The sequence below is a fragment of the Sphaerodactylus townsendi genome, linkage group LG13 (assembly GCF_021028975.2).
Source record: "Sphaerodactylus townsendi isolate TG3544 linkage group LG13, MPM_Stown_v2.3, whole genome shotgun sequence".
In the NCBI taxonomy this organism is placed as follows: Eukaryota; Metazoa; Chordata; class Lepidosauria; order Squamata; family Sphaerodactylidae; genus Sphaerodactylus; species Sphaerodactylus townsendi.
The window spans coordinates 52,161,379-52,187,385 of NC_059437.1; the positions used below are offsets into that span (position 1 = coordinate 52,161,379).

General features: G+C 47.1%; 2 protein-coding genes across 3 annotated transcripts in view; one reads left to right on the plus strand and one right to left on the minus strand.

Moving 5' to 3' along the window:
• Nucleotides 1-2,589, minus strand: part of AACS (acetoacetyl-CoA synthetase) — a 63,257-nt gene extending 60,668 nt beyond the window's left edge. The window contains exon 1 of the mRNA XM_048513861.1: nt 2,213-2,589. Coding sequence (XP_048369818.1) covers nt 2,213-2,330 — 118 coding nt within the window. The 5' untranslated portion in view covers nt 2,331-2,589. The remainder of the gene's footprint in view (nt 1-2,212) is intronic.
• Nucleotides 2,590-10,674: 8,085 nt separating this feature from the next.
• Nucleotides 10,675-25,803, plus strand: LOC125442706 (BRI3 binding protein). 2 transcript variants are annotated; one of them, XR_007246030.1, is made up of 4 exons: nt 10,675-11,066; nt 20,578-20,680; nt 21,037-24,537; nt 24,655-25,803. XR_007246030.1 is itself a non-coding variant. In XM_048514309.1 (3 exons), exons 1-3 carry the CDS (start codon nt 10,839-10,841, stop codon nt 21,453-21,455), a joined length of 750 nt encoding a protein of 249 aa, XP_048370266.1. In that variant the 5' UTR covers nt 10,675-10,838; the 3' UTR covers nt 21,456-25,803. The 2 variants fall into 2 exon arrangements, 1 of the variants encoding a protein (XP_048370266.1); XM_048514309.1 differs by having other exon boundaries at nt 21,037-25,803.
• Nucleotides 25,804-26,007: the final 204 nt, after the last annotated feature.

Genomic DNA, 26,007 nt, shown 5'->3' on the forward strand with positions numbered 1-26,007 from the left:
AGTGGGTTTTGGGTCGCAATTTGGGCACTCGGTCTCGAAAAGGTTCACCATCACTGCCCTAGCCCCATACAACTAAAGGCAGAGATGACATCGGCTTGCATGGAGCTAAGGCTCAAAAGGTTGGGGAACAGACGTCATTATTACGGGAGAGGAAGCCAAGTTCTGCGTTCTGTACCCCAAGCATAATTTCATAAGCCTTCATCATTGGTCCCCTCCCCTTAGTCCAGGGGGTGTCCAACTCTGGTGCCCCAGATGTTCATGGACTACAATTCCCATCAGTCCCTGCCACCATTGCCATTAGCCATGCTGGCAGGGACTGGTGGGAATCGTAGTCCATGAACATCTGGGGCACCAGAGTTGGACTCCGCTGCCTTCGTCTTTTTCTGTAAACTGAAAAGGCCCTAATCAAAAACAGCACACCCACCCATCAACTGGCCCAGTTTGCAATTGTAATGCAAAAAGTAAACCTCTGTCTGGCTCAAAGAACAGCATTAAAGCTATACCTTTAATAGAAATAATTAAAAAGTCTGTATCAAAAGACCAAAACACCCACAATAAAGAAAAATACAAAACGTGGATAACTTGTTTGTAATTAAAGGTGTAGTTTTAACACTGTTCTGTGAGCCAGACAGAGGTTTTCTTCTTGCAATATCTGTTTCTGGATCATCTTGTATGCTCTGGCTTGTAACTGACCCAGCTGTCCTTTTCTGTGCTTTTTCCAGCTCCGCAAGCACCTTTTTCGGAGCTATGGGGAGCTCCTGCGCTGCCATCTTTTCATTTAGAGAGCACTTCCGGCAGAATGATCTTTGACACTAGATTCTCTTGCCCTGCGTACTCTTTCCTTGCGTGCTCTCATCCACGCTCCATCTATTTCACACGCCTCCTCCCTTTCTCCGTGTTACACTCCAAACGCTTGTGCAATGCCATTCCCACCTCCAAATGCCACGGAGTTCTCAACACGACGTTCCCATCCGTCACTACATCTATCCCCACTCCGCTGACATTTGCAGCCCAAGAAACCCAAATGCTGCGCTCCTCTGGAGAGCCGGCACAGAATACTATTTAAGAATCTGAGCCAGGGACAACTCAGCCGCCAACTCTCCAGGTGGGCTTAACACAAGCCACGCAACCCTGCAGTCAGCACACAGCCATAATATTGGTATAGCAAGACTGGCCAACCTTACAGGGTTCTTACTTGGGTTGTGGAGAAAAGACACACACAAAGGCCAAACTGAGCATCTGCAATTCAGTATGTTAGATACTGACACCTTCTTAGATGCTGAATTCCCAGCTTTACAGTACTACACTCAGTCATGAAATGTGCACAGGTGATCTAGGTAGTTGGAACATAGGTGTGTTTTAAGAGTAAGAATGGTTTTTTTAATTGGCAGCGGAAGTACAGACTCTGACCAAAATGCTGAACCAGAATTTCACTTTACAAAGAGGGTCTCCCATCTGCACGGAAAAGAAGCTCCATTCCTTACTTCAAATATGCAGTGAAAGACACATTCTGTATATGCTCAGAGAAATGTGATCAACACCTTTACTAGAGCACACTGGACAAATTGTGTTTTTTTTAAAACAGCGGAAGTGTTGGCAAAAATAAAGCATCACCATTAAACGAGGAACTATACTGTAGGCTTAGGGTGCCTGTTTGCTTAATTGTTTATCATCTATGGATTTTAGGTTTTAGAATTAGTCGTCAGCACTAGGTTTCATCCTGTAGTAAAGGAATCTGTCAATGTTTTAACGGTGTTTGTAAGCCTGGCAGGGTACAAACCTAATAAAATAAAAAAAAATTAAAATCATAAAATTAGCAAAAAGAATCCCACTGAATCAGGCAGGACCCAAGTGTAGCCATCCGCAGTGGCCTGCAAGAAGCTGGCTGGCGAAGAGGCAAAACCAACAGCCCTTTTCCCAGGCCTGGCGGGCGCCTAGCAGCTATACTGCCTCTTTACAGGGAGGCTCGAAGTACCCATCACTTGCAGCTCCATCTCAATTTTTTTATTTTTTTGTAATTTTAGCGGCTGCTCCTTAAGGCGAGGCACCTGAAAGAGATTTTTCCAACCCACCCTGCCCCTGTCAGCTGCCAAGCCCGGGGGATGCCAGATTCTGCACCTGTCTCCCCCAATGCAACGCGGCATCCTTGCAGGCGCGCCGGGACACGCGTCCCCTCCGCCCGCAGCATCCCTGCCTCCGGGCTGCGACTCACCCAGGGGGATGCCGTAGGCTGCGGCCACGGCGGCCCGGAACTGGTCCATGTGCGTGTTGCGCTTGGAGTCCGGCTCCCACATGACCTGCGCCTCCATGATCTCCGGCTCCCGGGACATGGCGAGGTCTGGCGGCTCAGCAGCGAAGAGAGAACCTGCAGCTCCGACGGCTCAGACGAGACTGCCAGGCTCCGCCTCCTGCCGGGCGCTTTTATAAGACGCTTCGCCCCCCACCTATTCTCAATGTAGTCCTCCGCCAGGGCAAAGGACAAAGAGTGCGCCGGGGGCAGGCCCGCCTGTTTGATGGGCTGCGGTGGGGAGAAAATATTTTCCTTCGCTCCCAAACGCGGGTCGAATCGCGTCTGAACCGGCAGTTCATTCATTCATTCATTCATTCAATCACTGCAGAAGCATAGGGCATATCTGCCATGCGCTGGGCTTGTACTTTTTTTAAAAGGGCGTGGCTTTCCCGCCCGAAGTATTCTGGGAATTGTAGTTTAGTTAAAGGGATGGGGTCCCTAGTCTCTGACTCCCTCCCCTCTTGACTTAAAAGATTTTCCTGGGAAGAATGGCTGTTAAACCCAGGTCAAGGTCAAAAAAACAAAAGATGCTGGAAGATGCTTGAGCAGACCTCTTGACAGCTCAGCTAGGGTTGCCAACTCTGGGCCGGGAAATTCCTGGATATTTTAGGGGTACATCCTTGGAGAGGGTCGTGTTTGGGGAGGGGAGGTACCCCAGAGCGAAGTGGCACAGTAAGAATCCCCCCAGCCATTTGTCCCCCAGGGGAACTGACATCTATCATCTGGAACTCCAGGAGACTGTAGCCAGGGATGGCCAACCTATGGCGCTCCAGATGTTCATGGACTACAGTTCCCATCAGGCCATGCTGGCAGGGATGATGGGAATTGTAGTCCATGAACATCTGGAGCACCATACATTGTTCACCCCTGCTAAATAGCAGCAAAGAAGGGGGAAAAAAACCCTTTGGATATGGGAGGGGCTCATCTTCCCCTATGCAGTCTTCTTCAAATACACCCCAAAAGATACACTTTGCCCTGTTGGAGAAAATATACAGGCAATTGGCAGGGAGTGCCGTTCTTGTTAGTGTTTATGAGAGGCACGAAAGGCAGTTTTATTCTATAGGGTTTTTAATGGGGCTTATACTGCAGGGCTCTCCTTCCAAGGGGGTGGGGGGGATGGAGTTTTAGCACACTATTTATAATTTCAGTTTAGAGCCATAAGCTGCCTTGAGGCACCAAGAAAAGGTGAGGCACATATATTTTAAGAACTGAATACATAAGGGGTATATTTCCTACTCAGCAGGTCGACCGGCGGAGACGGGCAGGAGGGGACGGCCTCTGAAGATGGGGAACTGGGGGCGGGGGGGGGGGGGGTTTCATCACCCTTTGCATCAGTCATCCCCTGACTCGGAAGGTGACTGAAAGCTTCTCGATAGGGAAACGGTGTCGGGTGATGTTTGCACACTGTCTGGCCAAACTGGCATCCCACCATATTCTCATGATGTGGCAACTCTGCTGTTTCCACATCGGGGAATTGCATGCCACATTGTACAAGTTGTGGGTTCGGCGTGCATGCAAGGCATTGGTTGGCTCTTTGCTGTGTCAGGTGCACAAGCATGATGTCCTTTGTGCTATCTCCCATGCTCCCAGTGAGCCCTGCACGAGCTTAATCCAGCCCTGCTGAGAAAGTCTTCACCCCAAGGTCTTTTCCGCACGATGCTTGAATGCAGGAGTCCAAGCAAAATGGGGTCTGTTCCCTCTCTACAAACCAGCATTCGAAACTGCCTTCTCCCTTTCTCTCTCATTTATCGGTTTATTACAGCAGTGGCATAGGAGGTTAAGAGCTCGTGTATCTAATCTGGAGGAACCGGGTTTGATTCCCCGCTCTGCCGCCTGAGCTGTGGAGGCTTATCTGGGGAATTCAGATTGGCCTGTGCACTCCCACACACGCCAGCTGGGTGACCTTGGGCTAGTCACAGCTTCTCGGAGCTCTCTCAGCCCCACCCACCTCACAGGATGTTTGTTGTGAGGGGGGAAGGGCAAGGAGATTGTCAGCCCCTTTGAGTCTCCTGCAGAAGAGAAAGGGGGGATATAAATCCAAACTCTTCTTCAAACTCTTCTATTAACTTCACATATGCCTCACCTTCAGTGTCCATGGGGACCAAAAGCCCCCCCCCCCCCCCGTTTCTCCTTACAATCACCCTTTGAGATAAGCTGCACTGAGAATGTAGGGCTGGTCCAAGGTCACTCAGCAAGCTTGCAGTATGGCAGTGGTGGTGAACCTTTGGCACTCCAGATGTTATGAACTACAATTCCCATCAGCCCTGCCAATTGGCCATGCTGGCAGGGGCTGATGGGAATTGTAATCCATAACATCTGGAGTGCCAAAGGTTCGCCACCACGGCAGTATGGCATATGGTTAAGGGAGACGGACTCTAATCTGGAGAACCGGGTTCAGTGGTGGGATTCAAATAATTTAACAACTGGTTGTTTACAAGCACCATTTTAACAACCTGTTCTGCCGAAGTGGTGCGAACCAGCTGAATCCCACCACTGCCTGGTTTGATTCCCAACTCCTCCACATGAGCAGCGAACTCTAATCTGAAGAACCGGGTTCAATTCCCCACTTCTCCACGTGAAGCCTACGGGGTGACCTTGTCAGTCGCAGTTCTCTCCAAACTCTCTTAGCTCACAAGGTGTCTATTGTGGGGAAAGTAAAGGACTGTGATTGTAAGCCGCCTTGAGACTCCTTGCAGTAGGGAAAGCGGGTATAAATCCAAACTCTTCTTCCGTGGCAGAGCAGGGTTTTGAACCTAGGACTCCCAGGTCCTCCACTCATGCTCTAACCATCACACCACACTGTTATGCTGTGGCTGTTAATTATGGGTGGTTTTATCTTTGCTAGATATTTTACTGTTTTAGTGCTGTTGTCAACATTGGTCACTTTGACTTTAATTATAATTCTATTTTTCAAATTACTTGGAGGCTGTCTTGACAGGATAATTGCTAGAAGGTGGAATGTAAGTATTTTAAATAAATGATTGTGTATAGGATGTAGGTCCTAAAAAGCAAACCACTGATTTAAGTCCCAGCGAAAGTGACAGGGATTGTACTGTCAATTTCAAGTGCAAACTGGATTCCAGGTATCAACGTATGTTCAGTTCCTAGATCCACATGCAGAGTTATTCAAGTCTATGGGGGGAAAATTGCAGTGTAAATTCTGCCACTTTACTTCCAAACATGTACAGAGTTCCTTTCCACTAAACAGAAAGTTTTTCACATACACACCCAAGCCTACAGTGAAAGTGTCAATGAGCGTAATCTGAAATTTGTGGTTAACAGCTAAATGTTCAGCAAGGGGGGGGGGGGTCCTGATTGAACGGCTTTTTTTCAAACTTGTTAACTAGTTCTGTTTGATTGCTTTATTTATCAATGTAGCCAAAGTGCTGTTGCGTTTTTTTTAATTGTGTATGTGGTTTCATTCTTTACTGTATGCTGCTTTGCTGAGGAAGAAGTAAAATATTCCCAACTGAAGAAGCTGAAGCTTTCTTGCTTACTCAGAGACTGTCTGCTTAGCTGGTGGAATCCCCCACTTCAGACTAGTAACAGTTTCTCAGATGCTGCACTACTCAAGAGGAAGCTAAGAACAGTAACCATGCAAGCGCACCTTCCTTACGGTCTGTCTCTTTCAGCCTCACCTACATCACAAGGCTGTTGTGCGGATGAATTAGAGATGCCAATCTGAATTCCTTTAAGGAAAATTACATTGTCTCTCCTGGTCACTGCCTTACCTGAACAAGAAGTTTGCAATTCTATCTCCCGTTCTGGCAACTGACCAGGGAAGTAAATTTCTAATTGGCACCCCCAAAAATGTTTTTCGTGAGGCAGCACGAACATGGACAATTCTTTTGGCATGGACAATTCTTTTGATCCCAGTCTTTGGAAATGTGACTGTTTCTTGCATGTCTTCTACGGGGCAGGTGAGCAGACGATTGAAATGGAAGAGTTTGGTTCCTGGAAATGATGGATCAGTGTGTCAACATTTCTGGAATCAGAGCCCAAACAAAAAGCTCCCTTATTCTAGGGGAAGGCGGATGAATCTCTGGTACTAGCACACCACAGTCTGGTAGCGCAGCGATTGGCTGTCACTCCCCTGGTCCCACATCAGCCCAGCGCCTGCAGCATGCAACATCTATCCAGCCGAGTACAAACCGACACAAGGCCTGGCCAATTGCCCAAGACATTCGAGGACCTCACCCTGGGGAAGCCAATGGGCTGCAAAGCTGGAAAGGGGTGCGACCAATCGGAGGAGGCGGCTCAGTGCTCATGTGGAGGCGAAGGGGAGCGTTTATTTATTTTCGTGTCGACACAGCCGGATGTCAAGAGGGATCCGTCAGCCCAACAAGATGTTTGCATTCAATCACTCCCCGGTTGCAAGCACAGGAGATATCAATGGGGCTTGGGTTTCAACACAGCCAGGCGAGGGATCAGTGGAACGGCCACGCCTAGGAGCTGCAGCTGATTACAAAATGAAGCTAAGCACAGCGCCAAGAAGCGTGGCTAGATTTTCCTCCTAGAAGAGCTTGTGTTTGGAAACAGGCCAACAGAAGAAGGAAAGAAAGCCACCAAATCCGGCTTCTGGAGCAATTTTATTTTAAAACAAAAATGGACTCTTCCCCCCACACCCCTCCCGCCGCCCCGGTTGTGCACAGCAAACAAGGAAAGGACCATCTGGGTATTTTAAAAGACACACTTGGGCCTGCATAGTCTCCTACAAGATTTAACACGGAGCAATTCCTGTGTACTGCTCTAGATTTATTCATTCCAAACATTTATTAGCTGTGTTCTTTTTTAGGGAGCTCACGGCGGGCTGACAATACAGATAAAATACATAAAACCCAAAATTTAAAATCACAGTTTAGGGCTGCCAGAGTCTTAATCAAATGCAGTCCTGAATAAAACCATCTTCAACCACCTCATGGAGATCTTAAGTGAGGGGGGCCGGGCCCACCTCCCTAAGAAGGCTGATTCATAATCAGGCAGCTTCTTACAACACAATAAAAGAGCATTCAGTAACACCTGTCACCTGAAGCGAAACAGCCCAGAAACAACAACCCTGCGAGACAAAGTGAGACTGGGAAACAGGTACGGTCCCCTAGGTCCGTGGTGGCGAACCTTTGGCACTCCAGATGTTATGGACTACAATTCCCATCAGCCCCTGCCAGCATGGCCAATAGGTGCCAAAGGTTCGCCACCACTGCCCTAGGTTATCAGATGAATTCATGGCTGAGCAGAGATTTGAACTGAGGTCTCTCCATCTCATACACACACCACAGGGCACACAGATCTTACTGCTGTTTTAAAAAAACCCCTCTCTCTGAGAAACAGACAGCCAATTTAAATTTGTATATATGAAATGTTAATTGAAAAATGGGAGCGTAAATTTACAATGTGCTATTGTGGGTTTTCCTGGCTGTGTGACTGTGGTCTGAACGTTTCACCTGGAAAACTCACGACAGCCATCCTGGCATAGTGGTTAACAGCAGGTGGATTCTAATCTGGAGAATCGGGTTTGATTCCCCTCTCCTCCACCTGAGTGGCAGAGGCGTATCTGGGAAACCAGATGAGTTTCCGCACTCCTACATTCCTGCTGGGTGATCTTGGGTTAGTCACAGTTCTCTCAGAACTCTCTCAGCCCCACCTATCCCACAAGGTGTCCGTTGTGGAGAGAGGAAGGGAAAGGAACTTGTAAGCCACCTTGAGTTTCCTTACAGGAGAGAAAGGTGGGGTATAAATCAAATCTCTGCTTCTTGATTCTGAAAGTGAAAGCCTTTGACAATACAACTGTAGTATGACTGATATAATAATTGGTGTTTTATTATTATTGAAGGGCTGTATTTCTCTGGACTCTCTGGCATTCTCCAGCTTTTCCCTTAAACAAGAGGACTGCATTTGAAGACTGGCACTCAGTGGGGGCCAAAATGTTGGACTTTCTTTGCACCTCATGAAGTGGTATCAAGCAAGAACCATGGACTTCACTGAATTCAAAGCCATTATTATTATTATTATTATTATTATTATTATTATTATTATTATTATTATTATTATTATTATTATTATTATTATTATTATTATTATCATCATCATCATCATCATCATCATCATCATCATCATCATCATCATCATCATCATCATCATTATTTATTGGGTTTATAGACCGCCCTCCCCCGGAGGGCTCAGGGCGGTGTACAGTACAGATAGAGCACAATCAATTTAAAATACAATAAATAAGAATTAAGATGGCTCTAATAAAAATAAACCCTACCCCATTAAAATGCAACTTATAAAATTAATATTAATGTTAGCTCAAGATGGCGCCTGCTATCAATTCCCTCTCAAACATACATAAAAAAAAAAGAAGGGCAGTAGAGCCACATGATGTTACAGCAGCAAAACAAAGGAGGAAGGGGTCCCTATCAACTGGCTAGTCTGTCTCCAAAGGCCCGTGGAACACCTATCTTTGGCAGGCTCCCGCGGAACTCAGCAAGGTCCTCGCGAGGGTCTGGCCATTGGTGGAAGAGACTAGCCCACCAGGCCAGAGCTGTAAAGCTACTCTGGGTCCGGCGGAGGCTAAGCACAGATCATGGAGGGGCTTAGGATCACTCAGTACACAATTGGTCTTCTGCCGATGCAGAAAACCCATTCTGAATAGAGATCCACTCCCGATTATCTCTCGCGGAGTTTCCTTGTTCTCTGTGTTTAGTTATACAAATCTTGTTCTATTGTTCTGAATCTTTGGAGGGGTTTTTTGACTTGAAATATAGGAATTTACCCTGCCTTGCAAGTCCTATCACTAATTTAGACCCATAGATCCCACATAAGAAGAGATTATATATACACACGAGAGGCGGAAGGTCAGAAGTCCCCAACCTCTTTGGGCATTCGGTATACCTTTGGAATTCTCTGATACAGAGGTGGATGTGTTTATGTATAAATCGATGAAGTTGCATCTTCTGAAGATGCCAGACACAGAGGCAGGCAAAACATCAGGAGAAAATGCTACTGGAACACGGCCATACAGCCCAGAAGCCACACCCCAGCCTCTATCTTACTCCATTCCCAAACTAAGTTGTGGGGTTCAAATAATTTAACTGGTTGTTTACAAGCACCATTTTAACAACTGGTTCTGCCGAAGTGGTGCGAACCTGCTGAATCCCACCACTACCTAAACTCCACCCTTCCCCAGTGTTACCCTCAAGCCTCCAGGACTGTGGTGGCGAACCTTTGGCACTCCAGATGTTATGGACTACAATTCCCATCAGCCCCTTCCAGCATGGCCAATTGTCCATGCTGGCAGGGGCGCATGGGAATTGTAGTCCAAAACATCTGGAGTGCCAAAGGTTCGCCACCACTGCCAGGATGTTCCCAAACCAGAGAATGGGCTTCATCTGTGAAGGGGTCTGCAACCTGCGGCTCTCCAGATGTTCATGGACTACAAATGCCATCAGCCCCTGCCAGCATGGCCAATTAGTCCATGAACATCTGGAGACCTGCAGGTTGCAGACCCCAACGCTTGCCTGTATTGAGCATAGAGACGAGGGGCAGGGCGCCACACATGCGACCACTGCTTCTTTAAAAACATTGAGAGGAACACACGGGGTGCCATCCGAAACAGGCGCATATGTACACTGCGAGGTTACAGTGAGCTCACATATAATCTATATAAGTGTCAAACTCACGGCCCTCCAGGAGCAGCAGTGGCGTAGGAGGTTAAGAGCTCGTGTATCTAATCTGGAGGAACCGGGTTTGATTCCCAGCTCTGCCACCTGAGCTGTGGAGGCTGATCTGGGGAATTCAGATTAGCCTGTGCACTCCCACACACGCCAGCTGGGTGACCTTGGGCTAGTCACAGCTTCTCGGAGCTCTCTCAGCCCCACCTACCTCACAGGGTGTTTGTTGTGAGGGGGGAAGGGCAAGGAGATTGTCAGCCCCTTTGAGTCTCCTGCAGGAGAGAAAGGGGGGATATAAATCCAAACTCCTCCTCCACCTCTTCTTCTTCTTCTAGGTACAGTTCCCATCAGCCCCTGCTGCATCATGCTGGCAGGGGATGGTGGGAACTGTAGTCCATAACATCTGGAGGGCCGCGCGAATTTGACACCTGTGAATTATACAGCGTACATTTGATTTCTCTTTGCAGGCACAATTAAGAACTCTTACTTTATAGTACAACGTACAACACCACATATCTGACTAGGTTCAGGTTCCTGTCGGTATAAGCCGGGCTCCTCAGTGCACGCTACGCACGGATCCGTCCGCTGTCACGGCGTGCACACGACTGAACATACACGTGTCTGCGTGAAGGTGGAGCGAGGAGAAAAGAGCCCCCACGGCCCTGCAGCGGCCCTCAGGCGAAAGGCGGGAAGGGGCCGGGGCGGCCATGAGAGGGCGCCCGAGGGCGGCGGCGGCGGCGGCGGCGATGAGGCGGAGAAAAGCGCGGCGCTAACGTCTGCACCGCCGGCCGCCGCCACTACTACCACCACGCCGAGCGCCGGCGGGAGGTGCAGGCAGGCCGCAGCCCGGTCGCCCTTAGCAACGGCGCGGGCCAGCCATGGCGGGCGCTGGAGACGGGCCGCGGCGGTGGCCGGGCCTGGGCCTGCTGCTGGGGCTGCTGCTGCTGCTGCTGCTGGGCCTCGTCCTGCTGGCCGCTCCCGGGGCGCGGGCGGCGCGGAGCCGCGGCGGCGCCGACAAGCAGAACAGCCTGCGGCGGGCGGCCAACGGCGTCTACCAGGGCGTCAGCGGCCTCGTCGGCGAGGAGAACGTGCGCGCCCTGCACAAGGTGAGGCCGCGGGGAAGGAGGCTCGGGAGCGGGGCGGCGGGGCTGCCCTCGGCAGGCAGGGGCTCTCTCCGCACGGATGTGGAGCGATCCTGAGGAGACTGGGCCCATTGAAATGAATGGGCTGGAGGTGGAGGGACGGTCTGAAGCGCCCATCGGAATGAACGGGTTTAGGCGGGAAGGACGGTCCGAAGCGGCTAAGCCCATTGAAGCCCTTCAGGAGCAATCCTGAAGAGTCTGTGCCCATTGAAATGAATGGGTTGAGGCAGGAGGTTCTCATGTATAATCCTGAAGAGTCCCAGCCTATTGAAATGAATGGGTTGAGGCAGGGAGGTATTCTTTACGCTTAAATCTTGAAGAGTCTGTGCCCATTGAAATGAATGGGTTGAGGCAGGAGGTATTCTCTTTTACGGAGCAATCCTGAAGAGTCTGTGCCCATTGAAATGAATGGGTTGAGGCAGGAGGTATTCTCTTTTACGGAGCAATCCTGAAGAGTCTGTGCCCATTGAAATGAATGGGTTGAGGCAGGAGGTATTCTCTTTTACGGAGCAATCCCAGAAACGGTGCCCATTGAAATGAATGGGTTGAGGCAGGAGGTACTTTACGGAGCAATCCTTAGAAGAGTCTGTGCCCATTGAAATGAATGGGTTGAGGCAGGAGGCATCTTCTACGGAGCAATCCTAGAAGAGTCTGTACCATTGAAATGAATGGGTTGAGGCAGGAGGGACGATCTTTTACGGAGCAATCCTGAAGAGTCTGTGCCCATTGAAATGAATGGGTTGAGGCAGGAGGTATTCTCTTTTACGGAGCAATCCTGAAGAGTCTGTGCCCATTGAAATGAATGGGTTGAGGCAGGAGGTATTCTCTTTTACGGAGCAATCCTGAAGAGTCTGTGCCCATTGAAATGAATGGGTTGAGGCAGGAGGTATTCTCTTTTACGGAGCAATCCTGAAGAGTCTGTGCCCATTGAAATGAATGGGTTTAGGCAGGAGGTATTCTCTTTTACGGAGCAATCCTGAAGAGTCTGTGCCCATTGAAATGAATGGGTTGAGGCAGGAGGTATTCTCTTTTACGGAGCAATCCTGAAGAGTCTGTGCCCATTGAAATGAATGGGTTGAGGCAGGGAGGTATCTTTCACGGAGCAATCCTGAAGAGTCTCGCCCATTGAAATGAATGGGTTGAGGCAGGAGGTATTCTCTACGGAGCAATCCTGAAAGAGGCTCCAGCCTGAAAATGAATGGGTTGAGGCAGGAGGTATTCTCTTTTACGGAGCAATCCTGAAGAGTCTGTGCCCATTGAAATGAATGGGTTGAGGCAGGAGGTATTCTCTTTTACGGAGCAATCCTGAAGAGTCTGTGCCCATTGAAATGAATGGGTTGAGGCTGGAGGAATTCTCTTTTACGGAGCAATCCTGAAGAGTCTGTGCCCATTGAAATGAATGGGTTGAGGCTGGAGGAATTCTCTTTTATGGAGCAATCCTGAAGAGTCTGTGCCCATTGAAATGAATGGGTTGAGGCTGGAGGGACTGTCTTTTATGGAGCAATCCTGAAGAGTCTGTGCCCATTGAAATGAATGGGTTGAGGCTGGAGGTATTCTCTTTTACGGAGCAATCCTGAAGAGTCTGTGCCCATTGAAATGAATGGGTTTAGGCAGGAGGTATTCTCTTTTATGGAGCAATCCTGAAGAGTCTGTGCCCATTGAAATGAATGGGTTGAGGCTGGAGGGACTGTCTTTTGTGGAGCACTCCTGAAGAGTCTGTGCCCATTGAAATGAATGGGTTGAGGCTGGAGGGACTGTCTTTTATGGAACAATCCTGAAGAGTCTGTGCCCATTGAAATGAATGGGTTTAGGCAGGAGGTATTCTCTTTTACGGAGCAATCCTGAAGAGCTCCAGCCCATTGAAATGAATGGGTTTAGGCAGGAGGTATTCTCTTTTACGGAACAATCCTGAAGAGTCTGTGCCCATTGAAATGAATGGGTTGAGGCTGGAGGGACTGTCTTTTGTGGAGCACTCCTGAAGAGTCTGTGCCCATTGAAATGAATGGGTTGAGGCTGAGGGATTCTGTCTGACGGAGCAATCCTGAAGAGTCTGTGCCCATTGAAATGAATGGGTTGAGGCAGGAGGTATTCACGGAGCAATCCTGAAGAGTCTGCAGCCTACTGAAATGAATGGGTTGAGGCAGGAGGCATTCTCTTTCACGGAGCAATCCTGAAGAGCTCCAGCCCATTGAAATGAATGGGTTGAGGCAGGAGGTATTCTCTTTTACGGAGCAATCCTGAAGAGTCTGTGCCCATTGAAATGAATGGGTTGAGGCAGGAGGTATTCTCTTTTACGGAGCAATCCTGAAGAGTCCAGCCTACTGAAGTCGAATGGGCTTGCGGTATTCTTTACGGATAAATCCTGTATTGTGCCCATTGAAATGAATGGGTTGAGGCAGGAGGTACTTTTACGGAGCAACTCTGAAGAGTCTGTGCCCATTGAAATGAATGGGCTGAGGCAGGTATCTTTCACGGAGCAATCCTGAAGAGTCACCGAAATGAATGGGTTGAGGCAGGAGGCATTCTCTTTTACGGAGCAATCCTGAAGAGTCTGTGCCCACGAAAGTCGAAATGGGCTGAGGCAGGAGGCATTCTCACGCAAGCAATCCTGAAGAGTCTGTGCCCATTGAAATGAATGGGTTGAGGCAGGAGGCATTCTCTTTTACGGAGCAATCCTGAAGAGCTCCAGCTCATTGAAATGAATGGGTTGAGGCAGGAGGTATTCTCACGTATAAACTGTATCCAAGTCACAAATGGTTCGGCCGAGTATATTCTCTTTACGGAGCAATCTTGAAGAGTCTCAGCCCACAGAAATGAATGGGCTGAGGCAGGAGGTATTCTTTACGGAGCAATCCTGAAGAGTCTGTTCCAAAGATGATAATCTGAGATTTGATAATGCAGGAGGTATTCTCTCTTTACGGAGCAATCCTTACATCGTTTACTGTTCGTTCGCTGAGGCTGGAGGAATTCTCTCTTTAATATGTTCCTGAACATTCTGTGCCCATTGAAATGAGATTTCCTGCTGAGCGAGGAATTCTCTTTTACGAGCATATCCTTGAAGAGTCTGTGCCCATTGAAATGAATGGGTTGAGGCTGGAGGGACTGTCTTTTATGGAGCAATCCTGAAGAGTCTGTGCCCATTGAAATGAATGGGTTGAGGCTGGAGGAATTCTCTTTTATGGAGCAATCCTGAAGAGTCTGTGCCCATTGAAATGAATGGGTTGAGGCTGGAGGGACTGTCTTTTATGGAGCAATCCTGAAGAGCTCCAGCCCCATTGAAATGAAATTGTTCAGGCTTGGAGTGGACTTGCCTTTGAAGTGGAGCAATCCTGAAGAGTCTGTGCCCATTGAAATGAATGGGTTGAGGCTGGAGGGACTGTCTTTTATGGAGCAATCCTGAAGAGTCTGTGCCCATTGAAATGAATGGGTTGAGGCTGGAGGGACTGTCTTTTATGGAGCAATCCTGAAGAGTCTGTGCCCATTGAAATGAATGGGTTTAGGCAGGAGGTATTCTCTTTTACGGAGCAATCCTGAAGAGTCTGTGCCCATTGAAATGAATGGGTTTAGGCAGGAGGTATTCTCTTTTACGGAACAATCCTGAAGAGTCTGTGCCCATTGAAATGAATGGGTTGAGGCTGGAGGGACTGTCTTTTAAGGCACGATCCTAAAAAGGCTAAACCCATCAGAATGAATGGGTTGAGGCTGAAGATAATTTCTTATGCAGAGCAATCCTAAAGAGAGCCCATTGAAATGAATGGGTTGAGGCTGGAGGGACTCTCTTGTACGGCACAATCCTGAAGAGAGTCGCCCCAGTCTAAACCCATCGAAACGAATGGGATTAGACTGTAAGGACTTTGTAAAGTGTAATCCTAAAGAAAGTCATTCTGGTCTAAAACTGTTGAAATGAATGACCTGGGACTGGATTGTATGGATAGACATATAACAAAATCTGTATAGTGCCTTATTAGGAGCAAGCAAATTGCCAGAAAACCGGAAAAACATACACATTGGGGGCCTTCTATGGCTAGGGAGGGGGAACTGCGTGAAACTTTTTGACAGTGGTGCTCATTTGATATCTCTGTGCTCTTTGCAGTTTAAAAAAGAACAAGAGTAGGCTCTCAGTAGGGATTTTTAACAGCGCCAGTGTTACGACCTTAGAATATGTTTGAATTGAGAACACTTCTATGCCACCTCTCCAGGAAACCTGGAAACCTGCCAGAGCCATCTGCAAATGCTGAAGAAAGTTTCAGTGGAGGTGTTATTATAGAAAGCACTAGGGTTATAATTCAGAGTTTGCACAGCATGACATGAATTTAACCTTAGTGCTTTTCAGATATTTTCTGCAGGATTAACGCAGTTTGAATTTGCTACAGCCTCTGCCGAAGGTGGTGCTATGCAGAATTTTTTTTTAGTTCCCAGATTACCGGAGGTGGAAAGTGCCGCCATGTTGCAGCCAATTTATGGCAACCTTGTAGGGTTTTCAAGGCAAGGGACATTGAGCTTGTGTAAAGAGAGGTCCTGTACCAAACTTAGGTACCTGCGTTCAGTGCTTGCAGTAAATAGGCGGGATCCAACATTTTGAAACAACACAGCGCGGCTTGTGGACTTCTGCTTTTCCCCATGTATCACGTAGCTTTAACATAACATAACATAAAACATCAATTTTAAATCTAGTAAACTAATGCACGCATCTTTATTATGTTGCAATGTTCAATGAAAGGAAGAAGATGCTCATCGATGTATGTCAAACATGACCAACGTAGTAAAGCAGGTATGGGTAGAAAATAGCCCCCGTTCCTTGGGTACGTGTCTGTCAAAGCAATTCCTTGGTTGCAGAGGCTTTTCGAAAGAAGGCTGGGTTAAGCGGACTTTGATCTTAACTAGCAATCTCTCTCCCCCAACCCATATAGGAAGCTCAATAGGTGCAGTTCTGCGTGACCTGCTACACCTGCCAGGAATTGTCTGTTTTCTTTTTTTCCTGATCTGATGAGGTTGTTTGTACTCCTGCAAACTTTCCACCCCTCTGCTTGACACCCCTGTCAGAATTCCCTCTGCTACCTGAGCTAATTTTCTTTTAAAAGAGAGATACAAATTGACTAACTGGAAAGGAAAGAAGGAGACCTGCTCCTCCATCAGCGGTTGTGGGGAACCCTTTCTCGCAGAAAAATGGCCCATGAGCGGCTGTTACGCAGTGTTTGCATGAGTCACAGGGAGAGGCCGTGGTTCGGTGGTAGAGCACATGCTTTGCATGGTAAGAATCCCAGGCTCAGTTCTTGTCGTGGCCACTTAAGTGGCAGGAAAGGATAATTTCAACCGGTGCCACTTTTGCCAGACCTACACAGAGCTCAGAATTGCTGAACTACCCTCCACCCAAAGAGGGAATCTCTGTGTTCGGAAGGCATTGCGGTGTGCCTTACAGAAGAAAGAGGAAGAGGAGTGTACTCAGGTCTGAAAGTCCTTCCATGTCATCAATTTAAGTGTCTCGGTGGAAGCACTGAACATTGAACCTGGGAGGTTAGAGGATTTCTGTAGTTGCAAGAAGAAGAGTTTGGATTTATACCTCACCTTTCTCTCCTGCAAGGAGACTCAAGGTGGCTTACAAGCTCCTTTCCCTTCCTCTCCCCACAAGCAGAAGAAGAAGAAGAGTTTGGATTTATATCCCCCCTTTCTCTCCAGCAGGAGACTCAAAGGGGCTTACAATCTCCTTGCCCTTCCCCCCTCACAACAAACACCCTGTGAGGTAGGTGGGGCTGAGAGAGCTCCGAGAAGCTGTGATTAGCCCAAGGTCACCCAGCTGGCGTGTGTGGGAGTGTACAGGCTAATCTGAATTCCCCAGATAAGCCTCCACAGCTCAGGTGGCAGAGCTGGGAATCAAACCCGGTTCCTTCAGATTAGATACACGAGCTCTTAACCTCCTACGCCACTGCTGCTCCTTGTGAGGCAGGTGGGGCTGAGAGAGTTCTGTGAGAACTGTGACTGGCCCAAGGTCACCCAGCAGGAATGTAGAGTGCGGAAACACATCTGGTTCACCAGATAAGCCTCTGCCACTGAAGTGGAGGAGTGGGGAATCAAACCCGATTCTCCAAATTAGAATCCACCTGCTCTTAACCACTACACCATGCTGGCACTTTGAATATAACTGATCCTGGAGAAGGTCTGCAGAGTTTGTGGACTCTGAGGGTGTGTGTGAAGACCCCAAGTTTCAGCCATCTTATGCAGCCCCACTAACGTGAGAAGGAAAGGTGGTTTGCCAATCCCCAGAGCAGCTTATGGGAAGAATAAATCCCAAAGGATGGCCTTACCTGAACCCAGGTGTCATCTCTGCCTTTGACAGACCACTTTGCTACCTGTCCTTTGGCAGAAAGCGCTCTTTGGCAGGACTTGTTTATCGGCTTCTGCCAATGAAGTACTTAAATCGATGCTTCCCCGTGTGCTCCCTGCACGGAAAGTGTTATTTGATGGCAAAAGTGGCGCTGATGATCTTCCTAGAGACATGGCAACCTACTCCCTCCTTCTCTTGTCCCTGAACAGCTCTGCTGAAAGGTCATATTTCCAAAAATAAAGCTACATTGGAGGAAAGGGGGGAAATTTGGTGACAGTGAGCAGATAAACAATACATTCGAATTCAATAATGCTTATCTTTAATGCGGGGGAGGGAGGATGCTTATTTTTATCTTTGAACCGAAGGGGAGTGTCCCCTCTCCTTCTCCTTCATTACAAACAGTTCTCTGGGCATCTTTTCAAAACGCAGGTATCGGGAGCCAACTGCGGGAAGAAGCAGTTCAAACTGAGACCTTGTCTGGGGGGGGAGCTCCCTCGGCCACCAAAGGGCTTTTAAGGTATGGCAGGTGCGAGTGAAAGCAGCAGATCATCTCCGGCTGCCCTTTGGCAGGTCTGTCACAACCAACTAGTTCTTGAGGGCTTACGTTGCACCTGGCATTAAGTTTGCTTGGCAGGTGTTGTCAGGTGAACAATGAAGCATATGATGAACAATAGCATGATTCCAACCTGGGCTTCTCCTCCCCCCACCCCAATTTCCCCCTTATCTGTCACTTCTCTTGGTATTTTCATAGAATCATAGAGTTGGAAGAGACCCCAAGGGCCATCAAGTCCAACCCCCTGCCATGCAGGAACACACAATCAAAGCACTCCTGACAGATGGCCATCCAGCCTCTCTTTAAAAACCTCCAAAGGGACTCAAAGCAGATCTTCTCTGCTTTACCAGCAAGGTATGCAAGGCTGTAAAGCACAGGTGTCAAACTCATGGCCCTCCAGATGTTATGGACTACAGTTCCATCATGCTGGCAGGGGATGATGGGAACTGTAGTCCATAACATCTGGAGGGCCATGAGTTTGACATCTATGCTGTAAAGAGTCACAGGTCAGCCCATGAGTTTATGGCTGAGAAGAGATTTGATATCATAGAGTTGGAAGAGACCACAAGGGCCATCAAGTCCAACCTTCAGAAAAAAAGTAAGATGGGAGAGAAGGTCAGGCTTCTTGTGTGAGCTCTGGTAGGTTTGAGTGGGTGACGTTAACTGCACTGGAACCTACGGCTGTGCAAAGAAAGTGAAATAAAATTCAGACACATTTAAACAGCCAGTGTTACCACCAGGAATATAATATAATATAATATATATATATATATTCAAATTTGATGACGGCAACCCAGATGCCCCAGCCGTTGAACAACGTGTCAGGACCATCATTGGACCATTTGAACTTTCTTTTTTGTGGGACTGGGGCGCGGGAGCCTCAGGACATAACTCAAGGAAGCGGCCCATCTGATAACCAGATACCTGGGTGTGTTAACAGCCTCCCCCAGTTTTATGAATGGACACTCTTCACTCCCTGTTTCTGCACTATCGTAAAAGTCTCCCGGGAAGACGTCTGACAGCGAGATCCCGGAGTTCCATTCACAAAGTTGTAACTGTACCTTTCTTTTATGTGTTGATGTTTCTTTATTGTTACAGGGTAAGAGACCTGCCCCCTTGCCCTCTTTTGATCTTTGTGTATAAAAGGTCCTGCGCTCGGCTACGGCCGCACGGTCCCCTTCCTGAGCTGTATCAATCACTTTCGAATAAAGATATTCTGTTTTTGAAGAACACCGGCTTCCTGCGCCTCACTACGTCGCCTGAACTAAAATCGCTTAATGTTACCCGGGCAGCAGCGGTAACACCAGTGCCTTTTCTCCTGCCGCCAAAGGGCATCAAACGTAACGTTTCCCACAATGTTACTTGTGGCTTGCTGCTGTTTACCTACCTAAGAAGTGCAATTTGCACATCATTAACCATACTTTCAAATCTTAGCAAGCTGATTGTGGGGAGTTTCATGCTGAAACCCCTAATTAGCCTTTAATGACTTATGCTTGAGTAAACAAGACACCTCATAAATTACATTTTTGGCTGTGGGTTTGAAAAAAAATGTAAATACTTCACTGTGTTGTGTCGTATGAGGCTCCTTCCGCACATGCAGAATAATGCACTTTCAATCCACTTTGCAGCTGGATTTTACTGAGCAGAAGAGCCTTAGTGGATCCTGCATGGCAAAATCTGTTGGTTTTCGGGGGCTTGGGCATATCTAACTTTGCACAAGACTTTCATTTCTGTATTTGCATCTGCCTGCAAAGCTTTAAGATTCTGCCGGACTCCTGTTTAATTTTGCTGCACGGACTCCCATGGCTACACTTCCGGAATTGTACATGTTGGTAATTCCCGTCAGCACCCTGCGAAGTAGCTCCCTGCTCTGCCCTTAGCTCAGTAGTCAATCAGCCACTTTTGCCTGTGGAAGGATCCATGGTTCAGTACCCACATGTCAAGTTGCAGGAATTTCAGGCGGCAGAACGGAGCCCTGTCTGAGATTTTGCAGAGTGACTGGATCTAGGGCGGGAGTAGCAAGCAACGAGATCCTATATCTGCAGCATCAACAGAGCCCCTTTAGGTGACTTTCTACTCCTTTATGTCCTCTCTGTGCTGTGCAATGCATTCATTTCTTAAATGACAAATATTCACCATTCTGCTAATGAGAAGCAACTGCCTGTCTCGTCAGAAAGCCACATTTTTGCATAGTTACCACTGACTCACGGAAGATGCTGGAGAGACCCTTGGCTTGCCCCATTTTGCCCCTCTGGCTTGAATAGGGAGAGCCAAAGAGAAATCAGCCTCTAAGCAACCAAGACCGTGCATCATAAACGGACCTGTGAGCTCCTAGATTGCACAGAGGGCTGTTAGAAAAGAAATACCAACTGCTATGTCTGCTGTCTCCGTAGCTTATTGTAATACCTTCCTTAACACTGGCTGCTTTCTGTGAAGCCAGCCATTGGAAGCTAAGGCTCAGAGGCCATGGAGATCCTTCATCTCCTCCCTAACCCTGTGGGCTTCTACTCTTCTGATTTGAGATTTAACAAGAACACTATAGTTCTTCAGATCTCACCCAGAGAATGAAACCGTTCAACTCTGTGACTCTTCTTTTGCAGTTCTTCTCCAGACTGACGGAGCGATTTGTGTATGGCGTGGATGTTCTAGTGGATACGTTCTGGAGAATATGGACAGACCTGCTGGATGTTCTTGGGATTGATGGTATGGTCATTTAGAAGCTGGGCTTAGTGGTGGTCTTACTGTTTAAAAAAAGCTCAGATAGCTTTTTCTGCAGTGCAGTGGGACTCATGCAAGATTTTGGGAAACCGAGCTGATTTAAAAACAAAGCCTTCCCCTGAATTCTAACATGCAGTAGCCATTATTGAGGGAGGTAAGTTTGGTGGCGAGCAGCTTTAACGCCGAGTTCACCAAGATGAGGGTTGAAAATAACAATATTTAATTATTGGGAGTTTTAAAAACTGTGGAGATGTTTTGCATTTCATAGTGTGTCAGTTACATGCTTTTTTAAATATTCAAGGTGTCAATCATATCTGACGCAGCGTTTGTTAATTTTTCAGCCTCTAACTTGACCCATTACTTCAGCCCCGGAGCCGTCGCCAACAATCCCACACGTGCCCTGCTGCTGGTGGGCGCCATCTTGCTGGCCTACTGGTTCATTTCCCTCTTCCTCGGGTTCTTCTTCTACCTGCTGCACGTCCTGTGCGGCCGATTCTTCTGGCTCGTGCGGGTTGCCCTCTTCGCCCTGTCCTGCGTGTACATTCTCCAGAAGTATGAAGGCGAGCCGGAGCACGCAGTCCTCCCACTGTGCTTTGTGGTGGCGGTCTATTTCATGACCGGGCCGGTGGGCTTCTATTGGCGACGGAGCAGTCACAGCACCCTGGAGGAGAAGATCGACCACCTGGACAGTCAGATCAGACTCCTCAACATCCGTCTTTCTAGGGTGATTGAGAACATGGACAGAGGCGGCGACCAGTGAAACAAAAGGTCCAGCTCACCTTTACACCAGCTCCTTCGGAAGTTGCTAAGCACTGTCTCTCGTTTGTGAAAACGTTACAAAGCGACAAGCTGACACCCCGGGGTAAACCATGTGGCAGACATTCAGATGTTAGATGTTAAGAGTAGTTTATACACTGGAAGAAATACAAAAAAAAAATTATACTTGTAAGAGTCATTAACTGTATATTTAGAGATTTTTCCTCCATGAGTAGAATTTTATCCGCTTACTTTTCTCCGAGCATTTAAAACATCTTTTGTAAAAGGAATTTTGTATACACGTTGAGTAGTCTATTTAAAATGACTAGAAATACAACTGAGCTTTATGCAGGTCTGCCATTTTGAAAGAAGGAAGACGGCTTAAAGAAATCTACCAAAAGCTTCTCTTAGGCGATTTTGCTTTGGGGAGCGGGGGGGGGGGGGGCTTAGCTATTCACTGAGTGTTTTGTTCTGTTCTCTTTCCTTGTGCTTTCATGAAATCGTGACCATTTTTCTTTTACTGGTGACTTATCCCATTGCCTCAAGTTGCCTTTCCATACAATTGCAGAGGAAGATGTTTCTTCTGGTCAGATTAAAAAATCACCGTGGCTTTTAATAGCAAGGAAGGGGCATCTTCTGGACACTAAATCCTTTAAAGCCAAAAAAGAAGAACTTGATTTTTGGTGTCTTCTCTATCCCCCTATCCCCCTCCATAATTTAGTGGAGAAAAATCCCTGCCTGAGTATAATTATGGAAGGGTCAGCTCACATGCAGGGTTTTCTCCAGTTCACTTCTGTGACAGAGATTGCTCTGAACACACGCAAGGATGGTCGTATTCTCCAGGGTAGTAAGTTGGGAGATTGACACATGTTGGAACACTGTTTATCAAGGGTGTGAATAGCCACAAAAATCTCCCGTGTTTCCCATCTGCTGTGGTGGCAAATGATGTGATTATAACCGAGTTTGAGGAGGGGCCCATTTTATCCCCCCCCCCCCAAAAAAAAACCAAAATAAAAACCACTCTTTAGCCTGATCAAATATACATGGCGATTAATGGCACACAGCAATGAAAGAGGGGCAGCAGGTGGAGCCTTGGCAATAAAGTCATTTCCCAAGCAGAAATAATTTTAAAGATCAATTATGCATCACGTTTAGAAAACACAAAAGAAGATAAACCTCAGGACCAGTGGGCGGCTTAGTTTTTTTTTTTTAAGCGGCAGGTAGAGTAACTTGCAAAGTGGCTGCTGCTGAAATCTTTCTCAGGATCAATAAGCGGCAATAAGTAAAAACAATAACATGTCTTACCTTCAGGAAGATGAGGTGCTTTCTTGCTTTAAGGTCTGCGTCCTTTCCAAAGTGGGACTTTGGAGGGGCCAGTCAGGTTCAACCAACCAAGCTGAACCAGAGAAGCCAGCTGGGCCTAGCCTGCTTCCCCATTGTCCTGGTCAGAGGCCAGGGAAAGGCTCCGCAGGGAGCTGCAGCAGTCTACGGGGGTGGGGGGAATTGACTTACTATCAGCGTCATCACCCCCATCCCCAGAGAATCCCACCAGTAAAACTTGTCGCTGATCAGTATTCAAAGTATCAGAGGTCACCAAAGCAGCATTATTATTTTGGCACCTGTTCACTTAGGTGTAACCTGTTTGCCTTTGCAAGCTGGTTCATTCAAGGACTAAGCTTGCTGCATTTTGTCGGCATGCCTCAAGACAGAGGGATCTCTTTTTTGAGGGGGGAGAGGTGAGAAGCCGAAGCCTTTCAGCCTTTATGAGACAAGGATCGCCAGGATCAAACAGGATTGGTGCTACAAAAGGTGCCCTTGAGATAGATAGCGATAAGGTAACGTTCTTGGGGCCAGGTGGGGAGTGGCTCTCTGTGGCTACCGATCCAAATCCTTTTCTTACACCCCTCCTTAAATATTTTAAAAATCATGACATTAAAAAGTATGTGTTAAATAGGACGCTTAATGGAGGGTTTGGCGGGCGGGGTGGGGTTTTTTTTTTGTTTCCTTGACCCTAGTGGCATTTCAAACATGTTTAAAGGAAACAGCAGATATGTTATGAGTGTGCCTTGCCCTGCCCCTCCCCAGCAGTCAAATATTCCAAGTGGAACTCTGCTGTTGGGGAAAAATAGGTGAGGCACTGGATTTCCTTCAGGCTGAGAAGCTTTTTTGGGCCTGCCCTCCTTGCCATAAAGCCATGCGAGAAGAATGTATATATATTTTTATACCCAAAGCATTTCACTATATAAGGCGGTAGCGATGGTGAAGGAAACTATATAAGAAGCGTGCACGCACTAAACTTGACAGCGTTTGCAAAGTTCAATAATTAGATGTATCCTTCTTTTCTCCCCCCCTCCCCGCCCCACACACAGTTCTTTATGGGCTGTTTGAAATTAGACAGGAGCACAAACAGTTGTCCAGCATACTTGACGAAAATGCCGTGGCCATTATTGCGCAGCTTTTAGGCTTTTGAAAGTAAATGTGATGTTGCTTTAAAGTGCTGTATCAAATGCACATTTCTCTCTTTCTCTCCCCCTCCCCCCCGCTTTTATATCTGGCCAGTGGTTTGACTCTTCTGTTGTGTTCTTCATAACCTCATCCTGCCTCTCTTGCTTTGCACAGCTGCTTTTATTTGAATGTCTGGAGGCACTTCAGAGGAGAGGGCATCTTAGCTCTATTTTATCATGCATCGGAAGGCAACGTAAAAGTGGCTCAGCTGCTGCAGTCGGTCGCTGACCAGGGCAGATTTTGAAACTTCCAGTCTTGCTGCACAATTTTATTTTCCGTTGCAAAGTGTTTTTATGCATTCCCATTGAGGAAGGAATCAGAAAGTGCAGGATAATGAGGTGTGCGTTATTTGTATCAAGGCAGCGTCAGCAGATAAGGAGGTTGCAGCTAGCATGTCTCCTTTCCATGTTTAGTTTAACCCTGGTGCAGCATGTGTGCACTGGTTCTAACCATGGTTAACTTGACCACTGTTTTCCTTGTAACTTTGATTAGCATTAACCCTGGTTAGCACCAACGTAGTCATAATCCCACACCTTGATTTAAATCAAACCATTAAAAAGCAGGAGATTGGACTACAGCAGGTACAGGGATCTGCAACCTGCGGCTCTCCAGATGTTTATGGACTACAATTCCCATCAGCCCCTGCCAGCATAGCCAATTGGCCAAATTGAAGTCCACAAACATCTGGAGAGCCGCAGGTTGCAGACTTCTGTAGCAGGTAGAATGCACTCCCTTCAAACAGTTGTCAGGAAATCAGGAACACTACCTGTTCTGAAGTGCGTGAGAATGCACAACTGTTCATGCTTACCAGTGAGGAAGAAATTCTCATGCACAACCGCGTTTTGTTCATGATTTCATAAATGAGCTGACTTCAGTTTCTCGTGAGAATCCCTGCTGCTTGGTATTTTCTTCGTGAGAATCCCTGCTGCTTGGTATTTCCAGTGGTTTGCCGTAGTTGATTATTCAGCAACTTGACGGGAATCCGCTTGTCACTGTTTTTCTGTTAGGTCTGATGGCTGTTCACATTCTCGTGGTCCGTCAGTACAGACAGAGAAAACGCCATTGGCCATGTCTATAGCGAGAGTTGCCATGTTCTGAATGTAATGCTTCTTTTTGAAAAAGTAATATTGGATATTCAGGCCTTGTGTACCAAACCTGGTGTAGCTGATGCTGCAGTAGTCCTGCTGACGTAATGTGCTTTTCTAAAAGCTTGTTCGTATAGTTAACATAGAGGGGTTTGCCATTCCTGCTGTAGCTCTTTCGATGAAGTAAATTTACCTTTCTTGTAAGCCGGGGGCCATTCTGATCTTATATATTTGGCAGCTAATGATTCATCTTGACCATTGGTCCTCCCTCCCGCCTTTGTTTCAGAGAACGTGAAATTTTATTACATTCTGCATGTGACTTTAATCTTTTCTTAAATAATTCCACTGAGCTACGATGCCAATTAGAAACCAATCTTTTCTGCTATTAAACAGAAAAAAACCATATTGATCATAACACTGTTTATCTGCACTGAATATAGTGACTTTGTATAATTGATCTCAAGTATTAGGTAGTTTTTTAAAAAATGTATACCAAAATTGTGCATTTCTGTTAAAATTATGATCATTTCAGGAGAAAATGGTGTATGTATTCTTTTGACCTATGAACCTTAAACAAACTACTGATGTAATTGTAGCCATGAAGATCTCAAATCTTTTTTTGTTCGTTAATTCAGCTATTCATGCCTTGAATTATTATCTGACCACCAGATCAGTGTACTTCTATATAGTGGAATATTTGTAGGCCAGTTTCACAACTGAATTATGGTGTTGTGACCATTAAAGCTTAAATGTTTACTGAAACTTGGTAATTATGTGGCTGTCTCATGCTTTTCAATCCATCGGCTCTTCTAATTCATATTCTGGAGGATTCTGGGCCTCCTCAGAAGCTTAGCCATGTTTCCTTTTAGGAAATGGTTCTCACGAAGAACATTTGAGTTCTAGCCCACAACTAATCTTTCTGCCTCCTTAACGTGCCGCTCACATGGTAGCACACACAAAAGTTCC

Coding starts and splice junctions, on each gene's coding strand:
- LOC125442706 (XM_048514309.1), top strand. CDS start 10,839: ATGGCGGGCGCTGGAGACGGGCCGCGGCGGTGGCCGGGCCTGGGCCTG. Junction 11,067..20,577: donor ACGTGCGCGCCCTGCACAAG/GTGAGGCCGCGG, acceptor CTTCTTTTGCAG/TTCTTCTCCAGACTGACGGA. Junction 20,681..21,036: donor GGATGTTCTTGGGATTGATG/GTATGGTCATTT, acceptor TTAATTTTTCAG/CCTCTAACTTGACCCATTAC.